This window comes from Megascapheus bottae, chromosome 19 (genome assembly GCF_031878675.1).
Source record: "Megascapheus bottae isolate mThoBot1 chromosome 19, mThoBot2.hap1, whole genome shotgun sequence".
NCBI classification, from domain to species: Eukaryota; Metazoa; Chordata; class Mammalia; order Rodentia; family Geomyidae; genus Megascapheus; species Megascapheus bottae.
Genome location: NC_143527.1, coordinates 102,261 through 124,349, shown reverse-complemented (window position 1 = coordinate 124,349; position 22,089 = coordinate 102,261). Strand labels below are relative to the sequence as shown.

Sequence of the window (22,089 nt, the reverse complement as noted above, 5' to 3'; positions counted from 1 at the left end):
GATACTTTGTAGTGCAAATTTTCTCTATTGATACAATGACAAGTCATTCCTCCATTCAAAGACATGATAGTGAACCTTCAGTGCCTTTAGAATAAGTTAAGAAAACACATCTAGCGGGGCATAATGGCTCACACCTGTAATCCTACTACTCAGGGAGCTGAGATCTGAGGATCGCGGTTCAAAGCCAGCCCCAGTACTAAAAATTCTGTGAGACTCTTATCTACAATTAACCACCAGAAAACCAGAAGTGGAACTGTGGCTCAAGGGGGTAGGCAGTAGCCTTGAGCTGAAGAGCTCAGGAACAGCACTCAGGCCCAGGGGTAGGGTGGTAGCCTTGACCTGAAGCGCTCAGGGGCAGCACCCAGGATGAATTCAAGCCCCATGACCCACAAAACCCCAAACAAACAAAAAAACACATCTAGAACTCTTATTTGAACTGCTCACAAATTAGTGGAAGGGAAGGGCCATGATATTCAAGTATTCCATGCCTGTCACTGCTTGTAGACAAGGCCTGAAATGGAGATGAGTTTTAGGTATAGAATTGAGGGGTGTGAACTAAGAGCTCATCTTCATGGTTAGGGTAGCTTGGGATAGAATGGTAGAATTGGATAAAAAGCTTTCCTTTCCCCTAGGTATCCAGAGGAATGAGACAGGGTACTGCTGACGAATCTCCATTAAATCACCAGTGAATGGAAGCCAAACCTTTGTAACCATACCAGAAGCACCAGAAGTGGTAATGTAGATTGTTACCTTAGACCTGTATTGTCCTAGTGGGAGGAGCCTTTTGCACTCTTCTGAAGAGTATGACAGCTTCAGAAAAGTGTTTCGGTGTTGCTGTGTATTTTTTTTTTTCCCGGTACAACATTTGAATGTGACATGCATTTTGAGGCAGTTGTGAGACTTGTCTGTGACTGTTGGACTTTATTTTATTTTTTAGCTATTGTTTTAAGAGTTTTGAATTACAATTACACTACTACAAATAGAACAGCTTAATTTTTTAAACATGTTTCTGTGAGACAGGGATGGCATGTCTGTGTTCTAGCTACTTGAAAGGCTGAGGCAAGAGGATTGGTTGAACCCTGGAATTTGAAGATAGCCTGGGCTACGCAGTGAGACTTATCTCATTAAATAAATAAATAAATTGGTAGTTAGGCACACATGGCTCATGCCTGTAACCCTAGCTACTTAGGAGGTTCAGATCTGAGGATTAAGGATTGATGCCTCTTCCGCATATAAATTGGGGCCCAGCGGTTGTATGCCCTTCTGCCGAGAGTCTTCACCATGCATGGCAGGACATAATTCAGGGTAAATTTTTTTCCTTCATGCCTGAATACAGAGTGGTGCTCTTTCCATTGACCTAACAATTTAAATCTAACAGTACCATCAAAGGGTCACTGTTCAGTGTCCCTTGTTGGGTAAAGCCCTGAAGCAGCACTGTGATGAAGGCATTTTGATAGCTGTGGCACAAGTCTTGATGCTCTTATGTTGAATGTTAAGTAGTTGCTCAGTACTACATTTTTAGATCAAAATTGATGAAAACTGAATTTCTGAAAGTCTATGAGGGAGTTCATGTCATTATAAATAAGGAGACAAACACTTGGTGAGGCTTAAGATCTTACTAGAAACTTTAGCAGCTGTTTACTGTATGCAAGGAAGTGAGCTAAGTAAAGTCACTGTCGGTGCTTATTGTGAACTCTGTTGTCTTGTGCGTGTCTGCCTAGTAATTCTAAGTGGTAGCTCCCCATTCACACAAGGAAACTGAGATATAAGAGGTTGCGTAACTTGTTTAGGCTAAAACAATTCTGATGTGGCATTTGAATGCCTCATTGATACCATATATTACTGCTACACATTGTGTGTGTGTGGGGATGTGATGGTGGTAGTGGTGTGTATGTGTATATACTGGCACTTGAGTTTGAACTCAGGGTCTTTCCCTCTTAGTTGGCTTTTTTCAATCACAACGAGCACTACCATTTGAACCACACTTCCACTTCTGGCTCTTTGCTGGCTAATTGGAGGCAAAAGTATCATGGATTTGTTTGAGTAGGTTGGCTCTAGCACGGAAGATAGGATTATAATTGTGAGCCACTGTGTCTGGGACATGTTACCTTTTAGAGGTTTAGGTAGGTGATTAATTGTTCTAGTCTGCTCAGGACTTGAGAGATTTCTCTGGATTTTCAGTGCAAAAAACAATGTCCCAGGCAAATTTATTTGTCCACACTAATGTCACTTGATGAAAAGTGTTGTCTTTAGACTTAGATATCAAGATGAACAGGACAAGTTGGGCATGAGTGGCTCATGCTTATAATCCTGGCTGCTCAGAAGGCTGAGTTCTGAAGATCACAATTCAAAGCCAGCCTGGACATGAAAGTCTGTGAGACTCATCTCCAATTAGTCACCAGAAAACTGGAAGTGGTGCTATGGTTCAAAGTGGTAGAATGCTAGTCTTGAACACAAAAAATAAGAGATAGTACAGAGGCCCCGAGTTCAATAACAAAAACACTTGATAAAAGTGGAGCTGTATGCCAGGTGTGGTGGCTCACACCTGTAAACCCAAGCTACCCAGGAACCTGAGCTCTGAGGATTATAGTTCAAAGCCAGCCCAGTTACAAGAAAGTCCATGAGACTCTTATCTCCAGTTAACCACCAGAAAACTGGAAGTTGTGATGCTGCTTAAGTGGTAGAGCAGTAGCCTTGATCTGAAGAGCTCAGGGACAGCTCCCAGGTCCAGAAGTTCAAGCCCCATGATCCCCCCTCCCCCCCCCAAAAAAATCCATTACTGGGGCTTAATCTCAAGGCTTTCTACTGTTGCTTTTTCAAGAATGGTTCTCTACCACTTGAGGCACACCCCCATTTCTATCCTTTGCTAGATAATTAATGATAAAAGTGTTTCAGGAACTATTCTGCTCTGGCCTGCTCTGGATCACAGTCCTCAGATCTCAGCCTCCTGATTAGCTAGGATTACAGGCTTAGCTGTATCCGAATGTATTGGGTCTTACATCCACCTGACAGATGTCTACAGAGGAGTATTATACTGTGGGAAGTGCATGGCCTTCTCTAATTTGCTGTCCCTGTTATGAGTATGAGGCCACTCCATTTCTGCCTCTGATTTTGGGTTAATTAAGCACTCAGATGTTTGCTGCCTTCCATTGTTTCTTTTTTGCCATAGTTTTGGATGTTTTCAAAAGGTAATGGCCTTAGCTAATAAAACCCATAGAGCCATTAGTAATACAGTCATCCACTGCACCAAAAAAAAAAAAAAAAATCTGGAAATGATGCTGTGGCTCAAGTGGTAGAGTGCTAGCCTTGAGTAAAAAAAACTCAGAGAAATAACCCAGGCTCTGAGCTCAAGCCCCAAGACTGGCATACCACGCATAAATTAAATTAGATTAGTGGAAATTCACAAATCAGACTGTATTTATAAAGGGTTTTATAATAGTCAAAAAGAAGAAAAGAAGAAGAAGAAGAAGACGACGACGAAGAAGAAGAAAGGATTTTCCAGCTTGGTGCAGTGGCACAGTCCTGTAATCCTAGCTACTCAGGAGGCTGAGATCTGAGGATCACCGTTCAAAGCTAGCCCAGGCACTAAAGTCTGTGAGACTTTACCAGAAAACCGGGAGTAGCACTGTGGCTCAGGGGGTAGGGTGGTAGCCTTGAGCTGAATAGCTCAGGACAGCACCCAGGCCTAGAGTTCAAGTCCCATGACTAACGACAAAAAAAAAAAAAAGTTTTCCAATGGGTATCTAGGAATAAGTGAAAATACGGCACATAAAATCTTGAAAAATACTATTCAGTCCTTGCTATGTATTTTTCTTCTTTTTGTTATTGTTTTATCTTTCTCCAGTTGTGGGGATTGAACTCAGGACCTGAGCACTGACCTTGAGCTTTCTCAAGGCTAGCACTCTACCAACTTGAGCCACAGCACCACTTCTAGCATATTCTGTGACCATACAGGGATGGTACCAAGGAATCAAACCCAGGACTTCATGCATGCTAAATAGGCACTCATCCACTAGTCCACACTCTTGGCCCCTGAGTGTTTCTTTCTGTCATTGACACAAACACTTTACCCTTATTCAAAACAACTGAAATATATCAGCATTATATTTTGTCAGCTCAAAAGCAAAAAAGCCTTTTTTCTTTGGCATATAAAACAAATGAAACTTTAATATAGTCATTTTTTTTAAATGAGAAAAGAAAATGGCAGAAAACCATTATAAATCTTGGTAGAAAAATACACTCAAGTAGCTACTCCAAGCAGCTTATAATTCCTACAATTACAAGCAACAGCATACAAAACTCAGAATAAGCCTCTTTTGTTCTCCTTAAAAAAAGGATTCACAGTTGCTAACAACTTAAAACATGGTAAGAAATGTAACTTCTCCTTGGTAGCAAACCCAGTTAATAAAACAGACTTCAACCAGTAATAACATATTTTGGAACATTTCTTTCTGATAGTAGAAAGAAATGTCAGAGTTCAAGTTCTGTAATGTTTGCTTACTTAGTAAAAAGTTGCTTATAACTCTCAGGAACAAATGAGATGCTCTTACAGCTCCTCAAAGATCATGCATCTGGATGTCTGGACCTTTACTGAGGCTTCATAGTGGAGCATCTTGCTCCTTGCTGTCAGGAACAGGCAGTCAGGAATCTTATGTACACAAATAAGAAACTCAGACACAGACTTAGAAGAAATTCCTCAGCGAGAGCTACTTATTATTAATAATAAAAGGAAAACAATGTTTTCACTTAATGAATTCAAAACAAATGATGATGAGATGTGTAGTTCATGGATGAGATAAACATGAAACATTCATGAAATCAGGACATTTCTGCCACTGACCAGCAGGTGGTGCTGGACCATAAGAGCAACAGGTAGGTCTACCTGCCAGAAAAACCTAGAAAATACTTTCACCTGTATTTACACCACAGATTCATTTGGCCAAAGTTTGTTCTCAAAGACTTAACGTCACATTTTCTTCCTGACATCATATTCAGGAGGAAAACACACCTAATGACAACTAGAGTCAAATAAGAATAAACTAAGGTCAAATAAAAGTGACACTAACATTTGTCAAATCTATCAAGTTCCGTGTGACTTTATAATTCAAAGAACTCATGCCCACTGAGAACTGTGCTACGAATGGAAGCTAGCACAGAGTAACAGTGACTTAAAAAGAACCAGCTAGCTGGGCACGGATGGCTCATGCCTGTAATCCTAGCTACTCAGGAGGCTGAGATCTGAGGATTGCGGTTCAAAGCCAGCCTGGGCATGAAAGTCCGTGAGACTCTTATCTCCAATTAACCTTCCAAACCGGAAGGGACACTGTGGCTCAAAGTGGTAGAGCATTAGCCTTGAGTTGAAGAGCTCAGGAACAACACCTAGGCCCAGAGTTCAAGCCCCACTAGCAGAAAACAAAACAAAACACACACAAAAAAACAGCTGTTCTAAAAGTAAGGTAACAAAGCATACATCCACTTGAATGATCACAGAAGCTTCATAGTGCCCTCTTTCATTTTTGCCAAAAACATCTTAAAAAGTGCCCCAGAGTCAGCTCACCCAAGGACAACTGAAATGCTGTAGAATAGATACTGGTTCTTCACCACACATGGCATTGCTGAGCCCACCTCCCAGCTAGCAGTGCCCCTGGTTTCTAGCACTGACTGGGAGGCAGGAGATGGTTGAATGACAGCTCATGGCAGGACCATTTCGCAGCCCCAGGGAGCTGTTCCCAGAGTTGACTAATGCCCACCAGCCTTTCAGAACTGGCTGTAACCCCCATGAACACTGAAATCCTGCCACGGTCTTGCCTGTCCTGGACATGGCTACACCTGTCCTCAGAATGTCTGTCTTGTCACAGCCATGCTTCAGGTCAGTAGAGAGCTCCAGCGGCATGGTGGTTTTTACACAAGTTAAAAACTATGAATTTTATTATAAAGTATTTTTACAGTTTAAAAATATTTCCTGGCCAGGAGTGTGGCCTAGTGGTAGTGTGCCTGCCCACCGTGCACGAAGCCCTGGGTGTGATTCCTTGGTACCACATACAGAGAAAAAGCCAGAATTGGTGCTGTGGCCCAAGTGGTAGAGCTCTAGTCTACCAAGGACAGTTCCAGGCCCTGAGTTCAAGCCCCAGGACTGCTTTAAAAAAAAAAAAATTGCCCTTAGGTCTTTCACTTTGCAAAGGTTCTCAGGCTTATGCATGTGTATGTATTTTAGCTTCTTTGGAGAAATCCTATAAAAATGCAGTATTTTTAGTTCTTGTCTAAAAGTTGAAATAAAGTTGTGGAAATGATAAAAAAAAAGAAAGGGGGACCAACGCACACAATTATCTTAAAATTGATAACATTTAAAAGGCTTCCCTTTGGAAACTTACTGCTGTAATTACTGTGTATCTGAGTATCACCAGCTCCCCTCAACCATGGGTCTTACAACAACTCCGTGTGTCTGGCACATGAGTCCAGCCCAGAGCCTGGGTTCTACAGAGTGACAGCTGGTCCATGCTCCTCTACTCCTCCTTGAGGGAGGACCAGGGTGTGGCGGGGGTCTGGCTTCAGGGAACTGAGAAGTTTGTGAATGCTGCCATTGCTGTCCCGCCCAGAGTTGTGCAGACCCAGGTCCCGCTGTAGACTGTGGGCAAGACTGGTGCCATTGGCTCGGGAGAGGCTGCCTGCAGGAATACCCTGTGACCTGGGAATGTGTTGAGGCTCCAGAGCCCCTTCGATGACAATGTCTGCTTCCTCATCACTTTCCATCTCTTCAAGGTGGAAGTTCTGCAGAACGTGAGCAGCTGACAGGCTGTGGTGGCTGGCAGTGCTGTCTGTGGACTGGCCAGAGCTGCCAGAGGTGCGGCTGCTGCGGACAATGTTGTTCCTCTGGTTAGCAGGCTTGACAGTGACAATGAGGTTGTGACTGTTGGCAATCATCATATCTGTGACTTGATCCAGCGTCTTCCCAGCCACCTCAATCCCATTTACCTCCAAGACTTCGTCATTCACAGCCAGGAGCCCAGTGCTCTCTGCCAGGCCCCCAGGGACCATGCGGGAAATGAAAATGCCTGGAACTTTCTCCAGCCCATGGGGTGTTACCCGAACACTGGTGCCGTCTCGGATGTAGAAGCCCAGTGGCTTCTCACAGCCATGTCTGTAGAGCCTCACGCGGCGGTGTGTCTCTGGAAGGATGTCCACGTCAATGATAGAGGACACTGGGCGGAAGTCATGTGGCATGCCAATGTCAAGGTGGGTGCGCCGGCGCAGACCCTCATCCCTCAGTGTCACCAGCACTTTCTTCTTCCTTGACAGGGTGCCTGTCCCAAAGCTGTAGTGGTCTGCCTCTTCTGAAACAGTCCAGAAAGAAAATGATGAGAAGTGGACATCACGCATAGGCAGTCAAGAAAGAGCTGCAGCAAAACCAAGTGACTCCAAGACAGTCACTGGGGTGACTGTCATGGAAAACCAGCTTTGCCTTCCTTCAGACACCTCCACCTGGGCTCTTGGAGGCCAGAGCTGCTGTGATGGATCCTCTGTGGTAACACACACTGGAACATGACATACAAACACGCTGTTGTGACTCGTGCATTGCTTCACCAATTCTAGCCCTGTCTGGGCAAATCATGTTCCATGGACACTCAAGCACAAGTCAAAGTGTGATCACCTCCCTAAAACTAACTTTGTACAGAGATCTTTAGCACACAGACAAGCAAAACAAAATGATTTATTAGAGGGTGAGGTAGAAGGAAGAGCCTGCAGCAAAGAACCAGTGATAATGAGGAAGAATAGTACCAACAATGTGTGTTAGCCTCCACCAGGGCCCAGGAGATGGGGGTTTTCATAGTGGCTTGGGGGTAAAGCAGACTGGAGGACTTTGTAAGCTATTCCCAACGGGGTACCTAAAGTGGACTCTTCTTTTTTCTTCCTTCCCACTAGAAGTTGGAGAACTATCTCTGTTTTAGGTTAATCCCCAGGAAGATAGCCTCTTTACATGTCCTTTGGTACACGTCAGTGTAACTTGCCTCAACAGCTGTACATGAGGCATTTCTTAGAGAATCATCTAGGTCTGTTGTACTAGGGGAGGTGTGAACAACTGCTCTGGTGTGGGGCAATTACAAGGTAAAACATGTTAGATGGGTTAACTAATGTTAGGGAGGTGCTGAGGCACTATGTCTAAAGTAAAGTTGGAAGCCGGCTCATAGGCACCCTCAAAACTGTCTGTCAAAATTTTCAGCTGCAAAAGACAAAAGATGGGTGGAATAAAAAAACAGACAGTTTAAAATTTATGGGACGAGTATGGGTAAGAGAAAAGGAGGAAAAAGAAAGCAAGTTGGCTAGCGGGAAAACTCTTAAACCTTTAATACCTGAACACCAGTGACTCATATCAGTAATCCTAGGTATTCAGAAGGCTCAGATCTTGTGATCACAGTTCAAAGTCAGCCTGAACAGATACATCTGAGACTCATCCCCAATTAACCAGCAGAAAGCAGAAACTGGAGGCATGGCTTAAGTGATTGAGCACCATGTCTGAGCAAAAAAGCCAAGAAAGCACAAAAGGCCCTGAGTTCAAGCCTTAGTACTAGTGTGAAGGTGTGTATGTTTCTGGAAGCAGCTGAGAAATAGCTTGCTGCTTGTGACTGAACCTCCTCCTCTCAGTTGGGTACTCAGAGGGGGCCCATACAGAATACATCAAAAACCTGCCATCCATAGAAATTTGTATGTGGCCGGGAGGTTGGCCTAGTGGTTAGAGTGCTTGCCTAGCATGCATGAAGACCCGGGTTCGATTCCTCGGTACCACATACATAGAAAAAGCCGGGAGTGGTGCTGAGGCTCAAGTGGTAGAGCTCTAGCCTTGAGAAAACCCAAGGACTGGCAAAAAAAAAAAAAAAAAAAAATTTGTATGTGATGTGAAGATTCCCAAATACCCCATGGATGCTACGTCAAGCAGCAACTGCTGTGGAAGCCCAAGACTAGACATGACACAAACTTTCAGTACACAGCAGGGGTGAACAGGATTGTTGGATTGCAAGTTTTAACTAAAGATCAAAGCTAGTTCTCAGCTCCAGGGCTACATGCAATCTGGTTTTGCCCTAAAAATGGAATTATGCAAGAGCAAGTTGGTTTTCTATATTTCTTACTAAGAAACTAATAAATCCAGGTGCCAGTGGCTCATACCTCTTATCCTGGCTACTATGGAGGCTGAGATCTGAGGATGACTGTGAAGTCAGCCCATGCAGGGATGTCCCTGGGACTTGAATCTCCAATTAACCACCTAAAAGCCGGAAGTAGAGCGTGGCTCAAGTGACAGAATGCTAGTGTTGAGCAAAAATACTCAGGAGCAGTGCTCAGGCTCTGAGTTCAAGCCCCAGGGCTGGCACACAAAGACACAGATACAGGAACCTAATCTTTTTTTTTTTTTTTTTTTTTTTGCCAGTCCTGGGACTTGAACTTGGGGCCTGGGCATTGTCCTTGGGCTTTCTCTATCACTCGAGCCATAGCACCACTTCTGGCTCTTTCTGTGTATGTGGAATCAAACCTAGGGCTTGATGCATGTGTGGCAAGCACTCTACCACTAGGCCATGCTCCTGGCCCTAAATAGGTAGTTTTGTTTATTAAAAAGTTCTTATCTGACTAGAGGCAGACTTTGGCTTATGAAGTGGGACCCTAGGGGATTAGGTCTGGTCTGTAGGTATGCTGCTGCTCCTGGCTTTGCTTCCCACCCCATAACAGCTACTATCACTGGTGTGACCTATGCAGACTCTCTGAATAGTCACAGTACATGAGAATAGCAGGCCCTACTTTATTGCAACCATACAATACTGTGGAACTAAACAATACTTCCCTCATCCCACAAGGTGTGCCCTCTGTACTGTTTTACATGGGTACGCGAGTTTATGCTCTTGTAATAAACAGTAAATAATCTAGAATGTGAGTACAGAGAGGAGGTATTTGGAGGGTAAATTCCCAGGTTGTTCAAGAGATGGGCTGACTTTTGTCTTCAGTTGGCCCTTCTTTCCCAGTACCCAAAGGGTGCGGTCTGTGGCTTCAACTAACTGGCCTGCCTTCCTGAAAGAACAGTCTGCCTGTCTGTAGACAAGAAGGCTGGGGCCATAAGACTTGGAATTTTAGACAGCAATCTGTTTATCTCTTCTTAAATATAAACCACCACACATGGACTTTATTAGTAAAAAAATTCTAAACTATCTAAAAAAAATTGTTTTAAAGAATGCCCCATTCCTGAGATTCCAAGTTTGGCTTCTGAAGTGTCTCTTTTTATGAAAGCAAAATTGTCATGGCTTCTTTATCAAGCAATAGTTAACTCTTAGTGTGTGTGATGGCACTAGGTTTTGAATTCAGGGTCTAGATACTGTCCTTTTAAATTTCTCACCTAAGGCTAAGTGCTCTACCTCTTGAGCCACAGCTCTACTTTTGGACTTTTGCAGGTCAATTAAAACTAGGAGTAAGGCTTATGGACTTTTCTTGCCTGGGTTGGCTCCAAACTGTAATCCTCACATCTTACTTTTTGAGGCTTGAACTCAGGGCCTGGGCACTGTCCAAGCTTTCTCAAGGCTAGAGCTCTACCATTTCAGCCATAGTACCACTTCCAGCTTTTACTATGTATATGGTACCAAGGAATCAAACCTGGGTTTTTGTGCATGCTAGGTAAGCACTCTGGCACTTGACCACAGACTAGAAATTTTTAAAGAACTATTTTCTCACAAAACAATCCTTCACATGATGTGTTTGATGTAGACTAAAACTGTCCCTGATTCTGGGTTTTCTCACCCCAAGGAATTGCTGGTACGCATGCTTCTACAAATATATCTGGCCACCCTTCCAGACAACCCAGAAGTGGACTCTGGTAAGTGGGGAGAATAGGGCGGTATATATCTTCCCGTGCTTATTTGTTCTAGGAAGGAAGCATCCACTCCTGAGGACGTGGTGTACCCTTGGTGTCAAGACAGCTTGACAGTCTTGGTGTAAAGCCCCTTTCCATTGCCCATCAGGCATTCTGGACAAGGTTCCAAATACGCTTTCACTTCAGGTATTGCTGCATGCTCCGTGCACAGATGGAAAGTCCAGAATGACTGGCTGGCGTGTGTTGAGTGTGATGACTGGTGGCAGTGAGCTGCTCCATGACCCATGCCGTGGATCCCATTAGCCTCCAGCAGCTTTTCTGGCTCCAGGTAGCACTTAGTAATGGCCTGTGCAGACAGGCAGGTGCTCCAAGGTCCAGGTCAGGGCAGCTGCTGAGTATCATTCTGTATCTTGGCACCTAATTCACTTGATGCGCACTCACCGGACCATCTTGACTTCTGCTGCACTGACCTGCACTGTGGAGCACCTGCTTGTCTGCACAGGCCATTTCTAAGTGACAAGAGATGCTACAAGCACAGAGGCTACAAGACTGCAACCATGCCCTACTGTGGACTTCTTCATGCCTGGCAGAGTTAAGTGCCCACAAAGCCATAAATTGCTGCAATCTTTATTCTAATACTTCTTCATTGTAGAAGACTGCATTCTCACATCTCCATCCCTTGGAAAACACACACAGCAATGAAGCACTGCTTTTTCATCAAGAGTGGGAACTGGGTGCTAGTGGCTCACACCTGTAATTCTAGCTACTCAGGAGGCTGAGATCTGAGAACTGTGATATCAGCCTAGGGAAGAAAAGTCCATGAGATTCATGGCTCAAGTGGTACAGTACCATCTTTGAGTGGAAAAGTCTTAAGGATAGTGCCTAGTTCCTGAGTTCAAGCCCCAGTTTTGGCATGTGCATACATGTGAGTGCACACACACACACACAGTGGTGGTCCTAGCAGACAATGGCTGCCCAAGCAGGCTCTGTTTGCCTTCCACTCTAAATTCTGGAGACCCTCCTCCAAAAGAGTGAATGGTATTAGTCTAACCCTTATTCCTTCTACTATAAGATCTGCATGCTGAGGATGGCTCTGCCTGGAGAGCTGTGTCACCTGCTCAGCCTTAGCTGTTTTGCATGTCTCCTGGAATTGTGAATGCCAAAAAAAATAAGGAAGGGATTTTGGCATCCAAGGATCTGAGCACAAAGGGGGCAGCTTTTACATTTATCAGGGAAAAGAACATGACCAGAAGAAGGGGTAGCAGGTAGAAGCTCTCCAAACAAGAAGCATCAGGCTTCTGCAAGAGGTACTTCTAGAGGCTGTGCTTCCCATGGTGGGCTAAGACAGGGAAAACTTGGCTGCTTTTCTTTTTTCCATGGCCTCTTGGGTTCTAGCAGCACCCAGCCACTTACCCTTCCTGAGCATTTCCTAGGTTCCATATTCTCAGTAGCTACATTTATAATTTATAAGCTTTATACTCTGCCAACTGCCACAGCTGCCTTCATTTCTATTTAAGAATTCCTATTCAACTGGGCGCTGGTGGCTTATGCCTGACATCCTAGTTGCTGAGGAGGCTGAGGTCTGAGGATTGAAATTTGAAGCTAGCCCAGGCAAGAAAGTTCACGAGACTCTTCTCTCCAATTAGTCACAGAAAAAAGCCAAAAGTGGTCCTGTGGCTCAGGTGGTAGAGTACAACGGAGGTCAGGGACAGTGTCCAGGCCCAGAGTTCAAGCCTCAGGATGGGGGGAGGGGGAAGAACTTCTATTCAAGAATACAGAAAGAGTACAGACAGTATAGGTGAAATCTGCCATTTAATCTGTGAGCCCTGAGACTTTTTAAAAAAATGAAACACAAGTCAGAACACAGCCAAAGTAATAGCCTCTACCTGGTATCCCCCTTCTCAGTTTCACAATGAATTCAGAAGGAATTCTTATCACATGCACTGTGCTCGGAGGTTTGTCTGTCACTTCACCTCTGAGGCATCTAGGGGCAAGTGTGGGTTTGCTCTGGGGCAAAGGAGAAGGTAAGAACAGAGGTAAACCTTCCACTGGGTCTGCCTAGTACTTTTGACCAGGTCCTGGGCTTACACAGCATTTGCACAAGTAGTAGTGGGGACGATGGGTGCTCTTCCAAACAAGGGCTTTTCCAAATAGTGGCTGTTTCAGGTCACTCCATATTTCTTTTGATTACATAAACGGAATCTGCTCACTGCAGTATGTCTCAGGTGGTACACACACTTGGCAAGGCACCATGTCCATCACCCTGTACCCCAACATTGAGGCTGACCTGGGTGGTCTTTCTGCGTGTGATTCAGATAGTATGTATGATGCTCATTCCCTGAGTGATGATGTAGATTAAGGGTATTTTTGTTCAACAAATATTGCACCTTGGGGTTCTCTCTCTCTCTCTCTCTCGGTTTTTTTTTTGTTGTTGTTGGTCATGGTGCTTGAACTCTGAGCCTGGGTGCTGTCCCTGAGCTCTTCAGCTAAGGCTACCACCCTCCCCCTTGAGCCACAGCCCCACTTTCCATTTTCCAGTAATTAATTGGAGATAAGAGTCTCACATTCTTTAGTGCCTGGGCTGGCTTTGAACCAAGATTCTCAAATCTCAGCCTCCTGAGTAGCTAGGATTACAAGCATGAGCGACCACTCCTGGCACTGAGATACTTTCATGGCACACAAGATTCTAATGTGCAGATTTTTCTAAATTTCTTTAATCTACTCCTTGTTGCTGGTCATTTAGTGTGATTTTACTTTTGACCTCACAGTGATGGGGAGGACACCACCTCAGGCTGTGCCCATTTCTCAATATTTCTTGAAGCCGAATGTCCAGGTCTGATGGTGAGCCCATTCAAAGGACTCTCAGTGTGTAATGTAAAATTATCTCTATCAATTGGAAAGTATACAGAGCCATATACATGCCAATATAACCACAAAAATGAAGTCAAACTCCATTTGTATTGCTCAGTCATCTTGGGTGTACTGTTGCCCACAGCAAATAGCTCCAAAATGGCAGCAGCAACTTTTTCTACTCAGTATATGATTAACTTTTAAAAAGTGAGAGGAAAGGAGAAAACAGAAAGAAGATTCATTCTCGTAGGGACATTACGATGCCTGGCTACATGGAAGGTGTAAGTTGCCTGGCAGACAGGCCTGTGCAAGTACTTTCCCCTTGCCCCAGCTTGTCTATGAACAGCCAAGACCAGCCTCTTCACCATAACCCACATGCAGACACACAGGAAGCATTCCAGAGGAAGTACTGTACAGGATCACAAACAAGCTGGAACAAGATGTTATTAGTAAAGATAACAGAGACAGACTTTTAAAAGCCTGCCACAAACCGGAAAATAAAATATGCCGTGTATTAAGACAGAATCCCTGATTTTTCAGTAATCTTTTCCTTTCTCTGACTTTTGTCTTAAAACCTTAAGATTTGTGTTCTTTTTTCCTTTCTTCTCAATTTCCAGCCCACATAGGGTTCCAAGTGATATGAATATGAAAAAGTGTGGTGTGAAAGTTCCTGGCCTAGGAACCAGAGGTATAGGAGTTGCTCTTATCCCCAGCTAAGCAGAGATGTTGAACAGCAGAATAAAGCATTCCTATGATTTTAGGGCTTCATTTGGAATTATGATGGTCCACATAGACAAGGGGTTGTTTTCGCTGGTGCTCTGCCCGCTCAGTGGAAGAGGAAGCTAAGTCAGAGGCAGGTTACTCTGGTGTAAGGCTTCTATCATCTTTGATATTAGGAACAACAGCATTCAGCTACTTCTGGGTGGTAGCTTGTCAGGGCACACATGGCAGAGCATGCCCTACACAATCATCCCAGAACTGCTGCTCTGCCAGGGATGCTCTGGAGTCACAAAGTTTAGTAAGATTTTAAAAAGCAGCACGAGCCAGACACTGGTGGCTATACCTGTAATCCCAGCTGCTCAGGAGGCTGAAATCTGAGGCTTGTGGGTCAAAGCCAGCTCAGGCAGGAAATTCCATGAGACTCCAAAAACTACTCAGAAAAAAAAAGCTGGAGTGGCTCAAGTGGTAGAGTGTTAGTCTTGGGCACAAAAGAGGCTCAGGGACAGCTCCCAAGGCCTGAGTTCAAGCCTAGGACTAGCAAAAACAAACAAACAAAACCAGCACAGTCAGGCACCTAATACGTATTTTGCGTAACTTTTTTCCTCCCCTTCAAGCTAATTGGTTTAAAAGTATAATACAGCTGGGTGCAGTAGGTCATGCCTGTAATCCTAGCTACTCAGGCTGTTAAGAGCTGAGGATCACGATTCAAAGCTAGCCCAGATGGTTGATTTTGTTGCTGTTGTTAAAGTTCTGTAGACAATTGCTCTTTCCTGAAAGTTTCTAAGAAACAAACAAAAAACAATGAACACTGACAAAACATTCTCTTCATAAAGAACACCATACCTAGGCAGTCACTGTACATAGAAGCCACTGTGCTACCAGGACCCCAAGTTCTCCAAGGAGATGAAACTCCAGGGTCATAAGCAGGCAGGATGTCATCTGGCTTGGCACACAAGACCAAAGTCACTGTGTACTGAGCACAGTCCATCAATCTTGGGGAGCTGGTTGCACTTCATAGCCCAGCTACAACATCTCTAACTCAGTCATACCACCCATAGGGCACCTCCTCTGATTGAGTGGCCTATCTCTTGTGCTTCCCCAGAGGCCCTCTGAGAGCTGACTATTTCCTCCTTAATCCTCATACCTTCCGAGGTCTCCTCTTCCTCTCCCCCCCCTTCTTCTCCTCCTTCTCCTTCTCCTCCTCCTCCTTCTCCTTCTTCTTGTCTCCAGAGGCCCTGTGAGAGCTGACTATTTCCTCCTTAGCCCTCATACCTTCTGAGGTCACCACCTCCTCCTCCTCTTCTTCCTCCTCCTCCTTCTCCTCCTCTCCCCCCTCCACCTCCTCCAACTCCTCCTCTTCCTCCTCCTTCTTCTCCTTCTCCTTCTTGTCCCCAGAGGCCCTGTGAGAGCTATTTCCTCCTTAGTCGTCATACCTCCTGAGGTCACCACCTCCACCTTCACCTCTACAACCACCACCTCCTCCTCCTCCCCCCTAGTCCTGGGGCTTGAACTCAGGGCCTGGGTACTGTTGCTGAGCTTCTTTTGCTCAAGGCTTGCCACTTCTGGCTTTTTCTGTTTATGTGGTACTGAGGAATTGAACCCAGGCAAGCAATCTACCACTAAGGCACATTCCCAGCCCAACACCTTCTTTTACAGGAGGGAAACTGCAAGATGATGGAAGAACCCAGGACCTCTGACTCTTGCAGGATGAAATTAAATAGCAATCAGACAGGATTAAATAAACAAAACATAAAAACCCTACCCTTTCCTGATAGTATAGCACATAACCAGAATACACTACATAGTAAGATAACACTTCAGAAATCATTTTGTTCCTCACATAAAAATTCTCCCTCAACAGTGGACTATCAGTCCCAAGGCCGTGGGAAGTCACAGTGTGGCTGGATGGAGTGACACTATGTCTCTGGCTTGCAAACCTGTTGCCCTTTGGCCAAACTCCTCCAGGGCCTGTGTGTCTGCAGCTGTGCCACATGACCTTGTGAACTGTGTCCACGGTCACTGCTGCAAAGGAGTCCCCCTGCCCACTCTCAAGCTGCTATTTCTTATTGCTTGCATCTGCCATGCAGCAGGGTCCTGGGGCTCCCATGACATTCCTCTCAGGAAAGAAAGAAACCTCCATGTTCTGTAGTAATGGGAGTTCTCAGAACACAGGAGGTGTGAACATGACGAATCTGGGGATGCTGCCACTATGCCCTGAAGCACAGGGGACACGGGCACAGATAGATATCCAGCCTGATCTTTTGGCTGTCTTTGGGTGCCCCTGACCACAGCACTTTGTGAGACACATTAACCCCTGGCCTACCTAGCAATCGTTTTGATGGAGCTATTACGTACACTGCAGGCAAGACAAGATTGGTTGGGTAGCACCTCCTGGAAATTGGAGATACCCTCTTAACACTTAAAAACCAAAGAGCATCTTACCTGCAGCACACTACAGAACAGGGTCTGCAGAGGTGGTTGGAGAGACAGGTGCTGAGCAGGTATTAGATGGACATGAATTTAGGACAGAGAAGGAAGCAGTTTTGTGGAAGCTAGAGCCTCCCTGAATGTCCATTTTCTTTACCTGCCAACTCCCAACTCAGCTCCTGGGGCTTAGGCCACTGCCCTTCTTTCTAGGAGGGAGGAGCAGGAAGCAGGAGAAGGGTTCTTAGGCACCCAGCAAAGCCCACGCTGGAGGGACAGGCCAGGGTCCGTGGGGGAGAAAAAAAATTCACAGAAGGGACCTGACGGGGTCCACGGAGAGGACAAATCATAGAAGATAGTTTCTTCTGTGAGATATTCTTATGGAGGCTACAGAAAAAGGAGAAGCTGACAGGTGCAGTGGCTCGCACCTATAATCCCAGTTATTCAGGAGGCTGAGATCTGAGGATCAATGTTCAGAGCCAGCCCAGGCACTAAAGAACATAAGACTCTTACCTCCAATTAACCAGTAGAAAACAAAGTGGGGCTGTGGCTCAAGGGGTAGAGTAGTAGCCTTGAGCTGAAGAGCTCAGGGACAGCGCCAAGGCCCAGAGTTCAAGTTCCATGACCCACAAAAAAATCAAAAAATCAATAAATCAATAAAAAGAAAAAGAAAGAAAGAAAGAAACAAAGGAGAAGCTGATCACAGAGCACCAATGGGAATCTGCTGATTCTTCTGGAACAAGCCAGAGGTTGGCACAGTGCCACAGCCTGGTCCACAGCACCCTTAAAGGAAGAGCTGGAGGTGGCTGTGGTCCTGTGCGTGTGTGCATATGTGTGGGTGTGTGTACACATTAACTACAGCAGAATCAGGGAATCACTTCAGTCAGTAAACCTCAGGAGGTGATGTCACCAAACAAGCCTCCGTGTTCAGCAAGGCCAGGCAGGCAGAAGTGAGATCACCATGTGGCAGAGGAGCACCTGCCCAAAAGCAGTGGCATGCTGTCCTGCCCACGTGGATTACCTTGCCAGATGTTCTCTGTCTTCAGAGGCCAGTGCCCCCAAACCATTGCAGAAGAGCTGAAAGAGTACCCATGACATATGCCATACCACTGGCCTTCCCTTCAGCCCACAGCTTGAGACTTCCCTGTCTCTGGGTCCCTAGAGACTTCCCATTCTCTAGATATGCAGGAAAGCATGCCTGTCAAGGTCTTCTGGGTGTTTGTATTCTCAGGAGACAGAGAGCATAGTGACAAATGTCTATTGTCACCAGAGTATTCAATGAGACAACATCTGTCAAAGAACAGTAAGGCTGGTTATCAGAAGCAAATGAACTAGCTACAACAACCTAAACAACCTTATCTTTCTTTTTTTTTTCCCTGTCCTGGGCTTGGGCTCAGGGCCTACGCACTGTCCTTGGACTTTCTCAAGGCTAGAGCTCCACCACTTGAGCCACAACACCACTTCTGGGTTTTTCTATGTATGTGGTACTGAGGAATGGAACCCAGGTCTTTGTACATGCTAGGCAAGCACTCTACCAGTAGGGCACACTCCTGGCCCTAGCTTCTAGAAATTTTTTTATTTCCTCTTACATTTCTTTGATGATCCACTGGTTCTTCAACAAAATTATTGTTCATTTTTCACATATTTGAATATTTTTTGTAGTTTCTTTTGTTGATTTCTAGTTTTATATCATTGAGGACTGATAGAATACAGAAAATTACTTCAAGCCAGGAGTTTTGCCTAGTGGTAGAGTGCTTGCCTAGTTTGCCCAAAGCCCTGGGTTTGATTCCTTGGTACTACATACACAGAAAAAGCTGAAGTGGTGCTGTGGCTCGAGCTCTAGCCTTGAGCTGAAGAGCTCAGGAACAGCACCCATGCTCAGAGTTCAAACCCTACTACTGACCAAAAAAAAGTTACTTCAGTTATATTTAATACTTGCTTTATGTCCTGTTTACTTTGGAGGTAATTCCATGACCTGCTGAGAATACGTATTGTGTAACTTCTGGATGAAATATTCTGTAGCTATCTTTACAGTCCATTCGATCTAGGATGTCATTTCTATATTAAGTTTCTTTGTTGATATTTTTTTCATGATGGCCTTATCAGTCAGTGAGACTACAGTACTGACATCTCCCACTGTTGGTCTCTGTGCCTCTAAGTCTAGCAGTGTTTGTTGAATGAAACTAGATGCACCAATATTTGGTGCTAGTGTTAATAACTGTTGTTGTTTCAATAGGTTGTTCTACTTATTAATGTCAAATTACATGTTTTATTGGTACCAGAGTTTGAACTCAGACTCCCCATGCTTGCTTAGTTTTTTTTTTTCAATTGAGCCATGCCTCCAGTTAAGCTTTTTGCTGGTTATTTTGGAGAAGGAATCCTGTAGACTTTTCCAATTTTCCAGATCTCAGTTTCCTGAGTAGCTAGGATTACAGGCATGAGCCACCATGGCTCAGCCTAAATGACTGCTATCTCTTCTGACTAACTTTGGTTAAGTCTCTCCATTTTATTACACTGAAGTCTATCTGTGCTTGCAAGTCCAGTAGTGTTTGTTTAATGAAACTAGGTACACCAATGGAAGTGTGTGTATATTAACCACCACAATCTCCATAATTATTTCACTTAGCTGTTTATTTGAGTTTTTAAAAATTCATTCAAATGTTCTCTTTAACTTCATTGAATCTCATCAATGTTTTTTTGAGTTCTTTGCTTGAAATTTTATCTACTTCACCATTAATTGCTCAAGTCTTTTCTTATGGGATTGTTGACTTTTGGAGGAGACATGTTATCCTGTGTTTTCATATTATGTGTGTGTCTTTGTGTGTGTGTGTATGTGTGTGTGTTGGCCAGGGGCTGGAATCCAAGGCCTAGATGCTGTCCCTAGCTTTAACTCTACTACTAGAGCCACAGAACCATTTCCAGCCTTTTCTGAATAGTTTTTTGGAGATGAGAGTCTCACAGACTTTCCTGTCCAGGATGGCTCTGAGCCATGATCCTCAAAGCTCAGCCCTCTGAGTAGCTAAGCCACCAGCACCTGGCTATATTACTTGTGTTTATACCTTGAGATTTATGCATCAGAGGTCAAGGCATTGATTGGAAATTATAATCGTCTGAAGGCTTTTTGTTGAAGTAGTCTAAAATGTTCAGGCATGATAGAGTTGTGGCTGAGTTCAAGTGCTGTTTTCTACCACAAGACTGGGTGGTATGACTCATTAGCCAAGCATTCACCCATATGCTCAAGGCACTGGGCCTGATCCTCAGCACTGCTATCTGAGCTACACTAACCAGAGTCTTTTGTAGAAGCTGTCAACTTTTACTACCACAGTTTCCCTTCTTCTTGGACTACTGTTGGCTGCAGAGAGCAGATTCTCCACACACTACCTAGTGTGTGTTTCCAGGGGCAGCAAGTGCTTTGGAAAGATCCTTAAATCAGAGTGGGGGGAGCACTGGGTATGGGGGGGGGGGCGGGGAGAACTGAGGACTTAGTAGCTTCTGCTGATCTGAATATTTTCAGGACCCCCACCCCCCAAAAATATCTCAGTGCCCCTCTTTGTGAGAAAGAGATTTCTGTGGTTCTGAGGGTCTAGATCCTGGGCTCTGACTGTCAGCAAGCATAAACTGATACTGTTCCTAGGGACAGGTCCTAGAGCTCAGCGCTAGCCTGACAATTTACCTCCTTGCAGGGCAGGAGAGGTTATAGTGTCCTGTGATTCAGAGTTGGGTTATAGAGCCCTGACCCATAAAGCAGTCAACACAGGCAGCCAGAAGCAAGCCCTAGAGATAGAATACTAAGCCAGATACAAGCCCAAAGCTTTGTTTCCCAAGCCTCAGGCAAGGGCGGGTGGGGACCTCTGACAACAGAGGGGCCGTTATAGCTACTAGAATAGCTGCTAGTCTCCACCACTGTTCACTCTTCCCACTCCTTACTTTCTCAGTGGGACCGGATCAGATACCCCCTCTCCTCAAAACATCCTTTGGGTCACACTCTGTAATGGCAGGGTGTAATAGACTTCCCAAGCTGTGAATGTTCCTTACTTGCAGGCCCCTAGAGTGTCTTAAACAACAGGCCTCAAAATGGTGCCTTGCTATCATCCTCTGAGATACTAGCCTCCCATCAACAAGTCCTAGCACTGGATTTAATACTTGCGGGAGGTTTGGGTTTATCTTGCAGCTATGACTGCTGGTCTGCCACCAGGTGTGTCCATCTTACTTCACAGTGGTATCATCAGCTTTGCCTCCTTCCTTCCCTTTCAAAGCCAAGGACAGGCTTAGAACCACATGCTCTCTTTGATGTCTCATTTCTTAGTACTTTCCTGCCATCCTGTTGCTTCTTTCATTGATTCTAGATGCTCTCTTCCATCTCTGGGCTCTTCATCACAGTCACAAAGGCACTGGGGACCTTTTTCTTTTAAACCCAGAACTAAAGAGCCCAGTGCTGGCAGTTCGGAGGCTGGGATACTTCCTCGTTCCATCTCTTCTTTACCCTGATGTCAAAAGTGCCATATTAGCTCCCTCACTCTCTGATATTCAGAATACTTGCTGCTCCTGGAAACACAAACCAGGGAACATGTGGAACAAGTGAGAATCTGTTTCCTGTGGTCAGCAGTGGTTCCTGGTACAGGAAGAAGGGAAGCTGTGGCAGTGACAGTTAACTTCTACAAGGCACTGGCTAGTGTGCCTGAAGCAGCAGTGCGGGGGATCAGGCCCAGTGTCCTGAGCATGTAGGCAAATGCTTGGCTACTAGAATTCTACCCCTCCATTTCCACCATATCCTTCCCAGAACATGTCTTGCTCCCATTTTTTCCCAGAGCAATATTGCTGTCTTCTTTCTTCTCACCCTGGAATTTTTCCCTTGAAAAAAAGGAAACACAGTTTCCCTACTTCCCACAGAGATAAAAAGAGTGTAGAGGTGAGCTGGGCTTTGACTTCATACACTCTTGGCTTCACTGAGCAGAGCTGTAAGAAACTCATGACGGAATGTACTTTCTGTAGCCTTTGTATCTCCAGGGGGGGTATGGATCTGCCACTCTCCTGAAACACAGAGGAGCTTCAGGTAGGACTGGGAGGGAGATACTAAAGATTACCACCCTAGCCAGAATATGGCTCTGGACGCCACCTTGCCCCGACCAATAGACTTCCCGATCCACCCAGGCTGGAGGGTGGAGACCACTCAGGGCTGTCCATGTGTTGTCCCCACCCTAGAGCTAGTTCTGCAACCCAGCTCTGATTCAGCCTGTATTTACAAGACACTG

General features: G+C 45.0%; 1 protein-coding gene across 1 annotated transcript in view; it reads right to left on the bottom strand.

Moving 5' to 3' along the window:
* Nucleotides 1-4,721: 4,721 nt before the first annotated feature.
* Nucleotides 4,722-22,089, bottom strand: part of Pard6g (par-6 family cell polarity regulator gamma) — a 55,402-nt gene continuing 38,034 nt past the window's right edge. Inside the window, exon 3 of the mRNA XM_090352932.1 lies at nucleotides 4,722-7,331. Within this exon, the coding sequence (XP_090209058.1) occupies nucleotides 6,475-7,331 (857 nt within the window). The 3' untranslated portion in view covers nucleotides 4,722-6,474. The remainder of the gene's footprint in view (nucleotides 7,332-22,089) is intronic.